The 10,521-nt window shown below is 32.5% G+C and overlaps 2 protein-coding genes across 2 annotated transcripts; both read right to left on the reverse strand.

Moving 5' to 3' along the window:
- Positions 1–1,707: 1,707 nt before the first annotated feature.
- On the reverse strand, positions 1,708–3,726 carry LOC130964230 (probable WRKY transcription factor 15). The gene is made up of 3 exons (XM_057889863.1): positions 2,686–3,726; positions 2,385–2,513; positions 1,708–2,226 (listed from the first exon to the last, which is right to left on the reverse strand). The coding sequence occupies exons 1-3, from the start codon at positions 3,471–3,473 to the stop codon at positions 2,067–2,069; spliced, it is 1,077 nt and encodes a 358-aa protein (XP_057745846.1). The 5' UTR covers positions 3,474–3,726; the 3' UTR covers positions 1,708–2,066.
- Positions 3,727–9,334: 5,608 nt separating this feature from the next.
- LOC130976204 (uncharacterized) lies at positions 9,335–10,237 on the reverse strand. Its single transcript, XM_057900998.1, has 2 exons — positions 10,015–10,237; positions 9,335–9,960 (listed from the first exon to the last, which is right to left on the reverse strand). Exons 1-2 carry the CDS (start codon positions 10,235–10,237, stop codon positions 9,335–9,337), a joined length of 849 nt encoding a protein of 282 aa, XP_057756981.1.
- Between the last annotated feature and the right edge of the window lie 284 nt (positions 10,238–10,521).

Raw genomic sequence — 10,521 nt, forward strand, 5'->3', positions numbered from 1 at the left:
TCATTTTTGATTCTATTTAGTAAATTGTTTTTTGCTTTTGTCATATTTTTGTCATGAATTCTCATTTATTTTTTTTATGTGGACGAGACAGATATTTACGGATATTTGTAAATATCCGTGTATATTAAATTTTAAAAAATAAAAAAAATAGTTATAATAAAATTTTATACAATTTAACTATAATGTATTAAATTAAATTTAATTCAAACACATTTAATAAAATAATATAAATATTAAATCAATAACATATAAATTAAAACAAAACAAAATTAAAAAGTTTTTAACATAATAAATGTGAATAACATTATTTTTTTTATTCTTAAATTATTTTCTTTGAATATTTAGTATACTAAAAATATAAAATAAAAAAATTTTACAGGAGATATAATAATAAATATCTTTATTCAAATATATTAAATATATATTAAAAATTAATGACCGAATACATGTTAATGTATAAAATATATATTTATACATAAATATGATAAATTTTTTTATATATCATTTTCATTTATTTGCATGATGATTAAGGAATAGCCACATGCGTGTGATTAACAAAGAGAGGGGGGACCCCATTCTGCACAACAAAGTTGACGTTAAGGCAAAGGCAAAGAGAGGAGAGAGCAAAAGAACAAATTTGCAAACAAGGTAGGACCCACCTTTTCTTTCTCTTACTGTTACTAATAAGAAGATCTTATCAATTCCCACACCCACCCATTTTGACTTTGGCATTGGTTTTCCCACAAGAGCCAGTCTACAACATCCAAACCCTCTCTTCAATGCACTCCCTTCCCCACCAAACCTTTATCCTACAATTCCAAAACGAGTCCAACCAAAATTTTCATATCAAACCTTATCTCTCTCTCTCTCTCACATTATGATCATTATTTAATTTTAATATTTTTATCTAATTTTGAAATACATTCAATATGTAACTATATTCCTTTGGTTTTGAATTTAAAATTCAAATCCTATTTTCAGAACTCAATTATTCCAACCAACCAACTTGAAAATTTAAAATCACATGAAGGAATAAAATTTTAAAAAATATTACGTATATATTAAAATTAATTACTAAAATTAAATATATATACAAATATATATTATTTAAGTCATATTTAATGTATTTTATATTCTAATATATACATTTAATATTATCCTAAAATTTGTTCAGCAAATTTTTTTTTTTAGAATTTCTAGCATTTTTCCTACAATAATCTAAAAGGAGTGCAACCAAAGTTTAGCATTAAAAAACATCTCTCTCGTTTAGCCGTCCCAACTAGTAACTGCCAACTATTTCTCTCTCTTATTTAGTCAACCGTCCTATACACGACGTGTCCTTCCCATTCTCCTCCAATTCTTTGACTAGGTCCCTTTCGTTGCTTTTTCTACACTTTACTCAATTTCAAAGAAAAACCCGTTGAGGCATTGAAAGTTTGAAGCACACATCCCACAAATAGTTGAGAGATGATGAGAATCCAAGATAAGCACCAAAGATAAAGCAACCAAATATTGGGCGGGGCAAAGATTAAAAAAGTTATAAATAAGATTAGCGGGGCAAAGATTAAAAAAGTTATAAATAAGATTAGTAGTATATATTAGTAAAACAACCCCACTTGCTTTTTTTTTATACTTTTGAGATTGAAATCCGTTACCAAACCCACCATCTTGACCTTTTCATTTTAAAATTATGATAATAACAATAAATAATGGTGATGGATGGATTCATTCATTCATTCAGTGTCTCAGCCTTGAGGAGAACGAAAAAAGAAAAAAAAAAGGAATCCAATATTGTACAGAGAAATGGAACACCCACTAATTTTTTTTTCTTTTTCAAAGACTAAAAGAAGCCACAGCTCTGGACTTTGTCACTTGAGCAAAGCTGCAATTTCCACAGGCCATCATCAACCATTCTCCCCACCGTTGGAAAGTATTTAAATAAATAAAACATTGATCTAAATATCTGAATGACTTGTGTGTACTAATATAATAAATAAACCATGTGACAAGAAGAAAATGATTTGATCGGAGGTTGTTGTTTTTTTTCTCTTTTAATTGAAGACTTTTCAAGAGGATTCTAGGATGAGATTAGTAGCATCAGCTGCAGTGAGAGAGTGATTATGTTCTCCTTCATATGTGACTACCAGCATAGATGGATCATCCAAAGCCCTCTCTACATGCTTCCTTGCTGGACACCCTCTTACACTGCTGCACTTGTAGTACCCCCTATAATAATCATTGTTCCAAATCGGTAATTAACACTCACTAGTCACTCAGACTCACAGACTAGAAACAAAATACATAAGGAAAATTTTGAAATGATTTATAAACAAAAGCTTCACATTAGAGATATAATTAAATCAAATTTATATTAGATTATTTACCTTGGATGAGGGGATCCTTTAATAGGTTTCTGACCATATTTTCTCCAAGAGTAATCATCCGGCGGAATATCAGCCATCTTCAAGCTTATCGCCGGCACCCTCACCACCCTCTTCAACCTCATTTTCCGGCTGCCCATAATCCAAAAACATTAACAAAAAAAATCATATAAAATTCATGTTAAAATTCAAAATACATATTTATATTCGAATACATTATTGGCTGATTTTTCATAAACACGAAATATTTATATATATATATAATTAAAAATTGAAACAAGATTTACACCATTTAATCAAGTACCTCTTTTTGGAGCAATGGCAGCGGCTAGAGGAGCTTCCACACTTCCCCGAACCCAAATTCTCCGAGCTGCACTTCCTCTTCAGCGAAGACGAAGACAGAGGTGGCTTCCCCGCAGACGAAACCTGCGACAGGTTCGTGATCTGAAACGCCGGTGCCGGCGACGACGACGAGGGCTGTTGCTGGTGGTGCTGCTGCTTGGATTCACCGGCAGCGGCGTCGCCGGTGAGAGACGATAAGAACGAATTAGCAGCAGAGGAGTACGAAAAGTTGATAGTCTTAGACGAAGACGACCTTTCAAGGACGCCGTTTTTGGGAATCAGGTGGTGGTTAACGAGGCTCTGTAGTTGTGGTGGCGGTGGTGGTGGCGGTGGCGGTAGAGGGGGTGGGATCTGCTGCAGAGGCGTCGCATGGAAGACCCTGTGTTCTTGAGAAAACGGTTCAGTCTGCGATTGGGAAGGCGCGTGAAGAGGTCCTCTTCTGAAACGCGCGTGGCCGGTTCTGGTTCGGCCAAGGAGAGAGATAACTCTCTTGAACTTCGAAACGGCGACGTCAGCAACGGCCTTGCAATCTCTCTCGATTGATAAAGTAGCGTCAGAGTTAACGGCAGAAGAAGAAGAACCGTTAAAGTGTTGGTGCTGAGTCTGGGAGAGAAGCCTTATGAGCTTCTCAACGCTCTCTAACCCAGACGCCGCTTCTTGGACGGCGTTCTCTTCAGCCTTGGAAGTGGCGAAGCCGCCGCTGCTGCTGTTGTCGTTCCTGTAACCACCCATCATGAGCTCAACGGCCATAGTGGCATCACAACCACCGGGTCAAGGAAAAAAATGAGAAAGGAAAAAAAAGGGTTGAGTGTTGAGAAGAAGAGGTAAAATAATTAGGAGAAGAGGAAAAGAAAGAAAAAATAAAAGAGAAAAAAAGGGGGGTAGTGTTTGACAAAAGAGGGTGGTCTAAGAAGTAAAGGGTACCCTATAGGGTCCCCTGGTCAAATGTAGCCATAGGATACGGCTTGTTTGGTCCACTAGGGTGACTGGACTGTCTCGCTATCTTGTTACCGTCAGATCAATGTAGATCCGGTTCCAATATATAAGATCTCTCAGGGTATTTTGGTCACACTGTGAACGGAGAAACACAGGAGCCTTTTTTTTCAATAAAATATTTTTAAGAATTAAATTTGGTTAGTATAATTGTTGGAGTCAAATATTGCATTTATTCTAGTTATTATGATGGTTTTGACTTACTTAATATGACTTTATTAGTTATTACTTCTTCCTTTTTTAAAATTGGTTACTTTACATTTTTTAAATTTTATCTTTAATAAATATACTATAAAAATAGAAAAAAGTCAAAACTTTAATTTTATCCAAATATATAATTTTTTTAATAACTTTAAAATAAAATGATAGTTATTTTAGAAAGAAAAAAAATGTAAATTTGTAACTTATAGTAATAGTACAACCTATAATTTGTGTAATAAATGAGTTATTAAACAAGTCGTGTATATAAAATATATATTAAAAATAAACTGAATTATATAATTTATACATAAATATATAGTAATTAATTTAGTATTAGTATTGATTTTAATAAATTTTAATTAGTATAGAATCAACAATCTCATTTTCACTTATTTAATTCTTAAAAAAAAAGTCATAGAGCATAATGGGTTAGTAATTTATGTTATATTAATTATATGTTGACTACAAAATCATTATGTTAATTAACCAATTTTTTTATTTTATCTTATATTTAAATTAATATTAGAAAAAAATTATTTTTTATACTAAAAGCTATAAAATAAAGACATTTTATCAAATTATTGTATATGCGATCGAACATATTTTAAATTCGACACTTATTAAATACGTATTTTTTTGTCTAACTATATGTTAATAAAAAAATATTTCTCTAAATTGTTTTGAGATACAAAAATACTATTATGTGTCATAGTAATTAATATTATTTTTAGTCTATATTATTAAACTGAGTTTAGAAATAATTATATAATTAAAAAATATTAAAACATTTTAAAAAAATTAGTTTATATTTTAATCTTAATAAAATACCAAGATATTGTAAATATCTAAAAAAATATTTTATATTTTATATACATTATGTTCCTAAATCTCATAATAAAATAAAATAAAATTAATATATCTATATATTTCATATTATGTCATATTTTGTGTCATTGTCCGTATTTTATAAACTACAAGTATTGACTACTATAATAATATACTAAATTTATTAAATAAATCTAAATTAAAGATGAAATTAGTCCGATATCTTTAATAAATCTATGTAAACATATTTTTTATTAATTGTAACTTAGAAACAATACATAATGTGAATTAAAAAAAGGTAAGTTCTTAAATATGATTTATAAAAAATTTTGAATTTTAGCTTTTCATAAATATTTGTCCTCTCTGTTATTTTTAATTTTGAAACATAATTGAATTAATAATATATTCAAAAGTTATTAATATCCTTATTTTTAGTTTTCCGTATGCTGTCAGTAATAAAATATAGACATTTAAGAATCAATGCATACTATTCAATTTGTTATTAGTAATAGACCATTTTGAATGGATTAAATATTTCTTATATCTAAATATTAAATATAGTTATTATTATTAAGAAAACCAATAATAAAGTAACAAAGAAAGATGTAATTTGAAAAAAGAGTTTTAATGAGCAACTTTTTGTTGTTTGTTGATATGTTATTTGGATTGAAGAAGTGAGTGGAGGACGTTGACCTTTTCTTATGGGAGGGGGGCCCATGGGGCTATTATTGATTTCTGAGGTTGGGGGCATTTGTTTTGTTGTAGTTGTAGTAGGCGTGTGATGAATGCCAATGTCTGAAAAAGCAGAAGGGATGGGTTGGTTTTGACAGCGTATGCCTCAAAGTTGACTTGGATTGACATCACACGCACACCGAGGATTCTCATTGCTTCCTTTTTCCGTGTTTTTCCCGTGTTTTCTTACCATCTCTATTTCCCTCTCTTACGTCCCCTTTTCTCCATTTTAGAACATAAAACCGCTACTATTGTTACATCATCTTTCTTATTTTTTTAAAAAAAATATCTTTAGTCATTTGTCACTTTTATATTTTGAGTCAATATTAATTGAAAGAAAATGTTGGTAAATATTTTCTATATTTGTCTTTTCTACGTATATATATATATAATTTTAAACTTTATTATTATCGAAGTAAAATAAAATTAACTTTTATTTATTGAATTATCTTTTCAGACTATCTTTATTATTATTACTTTATATTAAATTTGTACTAAAAAAATTATTTTCCACTAATATTAGTTAATTTTTTACATTATGTTTTTATTTTAAATTTAAATTTTTGTTTATTAAAAAAATAAGATTAAAAATAATTTTAAAATAAAAAATTTTGTTAATATTAACAATTATAAATTAATTTTTATACTTATTTTTGTATGTATATTTTTTCATTAACTATTCTTATATTTATATACGCATTTGAACGTAATGATAAAGATAAGGAATGATATCTACTAAGAATTTATAATCTCATTTGACATTAGGGTTTTGTACTAAAAAAGGAAAACTATCCAATTTAAAAGTCAAACTTTAACTAATAAATAAATCGTACTATTAGTCTTTATAAATTTCCATAATTATGATTTGCTATAAAAGTTAAAAAATATATACCTAGATACGGTAATTAATCTATTTAAAAGAGTCTTGACCATCTTAATTAATGGCATTTTGTTGACTTGTGGAAAACATTTATTACATGACAATATTTCATGCGGATTCAGCGATTCTTTTCAAAAAATTTTTTTTATCTATTTTGTGTCTTAAAAATAATTGTTAAGATTATGAATTAAATTTTTTTATTAAAAGTACAAAAAATTAATTATTTATTAAATAAAAAATTTAAATTTTTATTAATGATAATTTTATTATGTATCAACACATATTAATTAAATTTTTTTAAAAATATTTTTATATGTCTATATCTGATCTTTTATAATAAATATTATTTTAATATCAATATTTTTTAATAATTAAACATGCATTTTTTATTTTCTTAATTTAAAATTATTTAAATACATAATTAATTATTAGTAACTAAATTTTTATACAAATATAAAAAATATTTAGTGTTTAAATAAATTATTTCTCTTAAAAAGGTCGATCAAAATTTGAAAACAGAAGATATATGGTACTTATAAAAAGAACATAAAATATTCACCTTGAAAAACCAAGAGTAGTGCGGAACTTTGAATAATAATACTAAGGTTTTAAATTCAAAACCCATCGCAATTTGTAAGCTATATCGGATTGAATTTCGATAAGTAATATTTGGTAAATATAATATAAATGTTTTAACAATTTTTTATTTAATATTTTTTAAAGTGCTTTTAAATTATTTTAAAAAATTTATAAATAAATTATAAAAGTAAATTAGATAAAACTGAGAACAGAAAATGAATCATGATATCAAAATTAGCGATTAAGTACCAGTCTATCTTAAAAATGAGAAGAATTACTTCCCAATACCTCAGAGATACAAGATGCGTGAAAATGGACATAAAAAATGGTACTACATATGCTTAATTGCTTACACTTTTTTTTTTTAATTTGGATACACCACATTAAGATATATTATAAATTAAATTTTAAATAATATATTAAAATAATAAAATATTATATTATAAATACTAAATATAAGAGTAAATATAATTACATAAAAAATTTTAAAATTTTACAATTATTTTTAATTTATTTTTATAATTTCACTAATGAAAAAGGTATCAATTTTTTCTTTATAAGTTCATAAAATATCATATACTGACATATATTGTTTTAGGATAATTTACTGAAATAAATAAATTAGCCTCTAAATTTATCAGAATACACATTTTATAAAATAGATACCAAAATGTATTATTTTCATAAATTATGTAAATCGCGATAGGGGTTTCGTGGTTTACGAATGCACGTAATCCGCTACAAGGGTGTCGCGGATTAGTTCAAATAAAATCATCACATAATCCGCGATAGGGGTGTCGCAGTTTATGTGTGATGATGCAAACGTGCAATAACCGCTACAGGGGTCTAGCGATTTATGCTTTAGTGTGGATTTAGTTCATTTTTCATGGAGGATGAGTTTTTGGATAAAAGTTTGGTTTGCATTTTTTATGTATGGTGCAACATAGGTTGGTGCTTTGATTTAACTGAAATTAGTCTCTTGAACTCATAGAATTACCAACAAAATTAGAATACCTTTACTCAAGAGAATCCCAACTACATAGAGAATTGCTAACAATAACCACGTTAGCGTAAAACGAACAGTAAGTACAACTTTATTTAACAATAAGTACAACTAAAATAGGACAAGAACACAAATAAGAAAAGAAAAATGAAAGTTAATCATGACGACTTAATGACACCTATGCCTCGGCACTGGGGGTGGATCCTCGATAAGGGCAAGTCCTGCGAGTGTGTCCTGTCTGTCTGCATAGCCCACATTGCTTCGACCGACTAGTATTGGCCTCATCTATGGTGTTACGGATTCTTGTTGATCTTGGTCGCCTTTCTCTGGCACGTCTCATGTTAGGATCAGGAACGATAGTAGGACTGGCGTATGGTGGCCACAAACCCTCTGGAATAAGGGGCGAAACCCCATCCAGTATACACTGAACATCTTACTCATGGTAGAAACCTCATGGACGTACGTAGCCCAGTCTAACCGCGACTAAGCACAGCATGCAATCGCATGGCAGCACGGGTAATGGAGGGCTTGAAAGTACCCGCAGTCACAAGTGCGATCTTTGAGAAAAACCTGATACGTTCCAAGCGAAAAGTTACCGGTAGGAGTTGTCTCAGCCACAGTATACTCAGACTGATGTCTGTCAAACAAAGTAACCGTGAAGCACCTCGAATCTTTCAAGTTGTGCTTTATCGCCTTGACCAGCGCCTAGCAAAACCGTTGGCCTGATCCCAACTGCGCCTCTGCTGTTTGCCTCGGACGACAAAAAATTCTGCTAACCTTCCGTATGTGGATTTCACAAGTGCAGTAACCGGTAGATTCCGTGTTCCCTTCAATATAGAGTTAACACACCCGGATATGTTCGTCGTCATGTGGCCGAACCGTCTGCCTCTATCCTAGTGTTGGGTCCACTTATCGTACTCTAGTCGGTTGACCTAATCACACATGGCCGGATTCTCAGTCCCCATAATATCAAACCAGTAGTCAAACTCGGCCTCAGTCTTGGCATACGCCGCATTCACAAGCATCTGCCTTGCATCCTGACCCTTGAAACTGAGAGCAAAATTAGCTGCAACGAATGCAATACGCTCGATATGCATGAGGCGGTTTCCAACCACTGTCTGGTGCCTCCAATACAGCCTTAATGCCACTGTGTCTGTCAGAGATCACCAAAATCCCTTCTTGTGGGGTCACATGTTGACGCAAGTGGGATAAGAAAAAAGCCCACGACTCAGCATTCTCCCCTTCAACAAGTGCAAAAGCAACTGACAATATATTCGAGTTTCCATCTTGCGCAATAGCCAGAAGCAAAGTCCCACCATACTTCCCATATAGATGCGTACCGTAAGTGCTGATTAGTGGCTTGCAATGTTTAAATGCCTCAACGCATGGAGGAAATGTCTAGAAAAGTCGATAAAAGTACTCTGTAGACTCATCAACCTCATCACCTACATGAACTGGAGAAGTCTTCAACAAAGCTATGGTTCCGTCCATCGTTTCTTGCATATCAAGGATCCACCGGGATAACTCGGCATACGACTCTTCCCAATCACCGTAAATCTGTACGACTACCTTCTGGTTTTCCCCCCACACCTTCCTATAACTAGGCCTGAATCCGTAGGTTGACTCAGTAGTTTCTTGCAACACCTTTATCGTAACCGATGCATCCGCCCTGACCAACGGATAGATCCTCGCACAAATTACGTGGTAATTGAGCTGTCGGCGGTCGCTCGAAATCGAAGTGGCTAGGCAAGTGTGGGCTCCGTTGTACCTTTTAACCTCCCAGTAACCCTTGCGCTGCCGAAGTGCCACGCGGATCATCCACGTGCAGCCGTTTCCAAACTCCTTGCATCTCCCAACATACTTCAGATGATTTGATTCCATAACCTGATACTGAACTCCACAACAAATGCTATAATCCTTAATACTCATCACAGCTTCTTCCTTAGTTTGGAAAGATTGGTCAATCTGAAATTTCCCAGAAGTATTGCCCTCGAAGGTGTATGCCGCATCTAGTTGTTGACTCACTGCTTCCAGGTTCAACGTCAAGAAATGCGGCTGTTATTGGTGGAACCCAGAACTGGATGGCCCTTGAGGTGCAGGTGGGGCCACTGGAGTCTCCTCCTCACTATCCCCTGATATGTGATCGGGCTCATTGTCCGAATCATCTTTCCACATCGCGTCATTAACGTGATCCGACTCACCACCACCAACAAGACCATTAATAAAACCAGGTGACCTAGCTGCCGGTGCTAGAACAAGTGAAGGTGCAGCTAAGAGACAACCAGGTGCAATGACAGGCATCGAAGTAGAAGCACTCCCACCGTCGTCGACTGAGGATTTGGCGCTGAAGTCTGAGAACTGTCGACACGGTCTTCCAACATGGCAAACGACTCGTGTATTCTCACCTCCAAAAAACTCGGCCGACGATGAAACGAGACCTCCATGTCTTCATCCGACCCTATCACAAATGTTTCATACTGCACACCACTTGGCCCCACACAATCTTGCCTTCTGCAATATGTTCCTCTTCAGATCCGACAAAGTATTAGTTGAACGGATAAAAATGCTCAGCGGTTCTTTATCAG

The sequence above is a fragment of the Arachis stenosperma genome, chromosome 1 (assembly GCF_014773155.1).
Source record: "Arachis stenosperma cultivar V10309 chromosome 1, arast.V10309.gnm1.PFL2, whole genome shotgun sequence".
Classification (NCBI taxonomy): domain Eukaryota; kingdom Viridiplantae; phylum Streptophyta; class Magnoliopsida; order Fabales; family Fabaceae; genus Arachis; species Arachis stenosperma.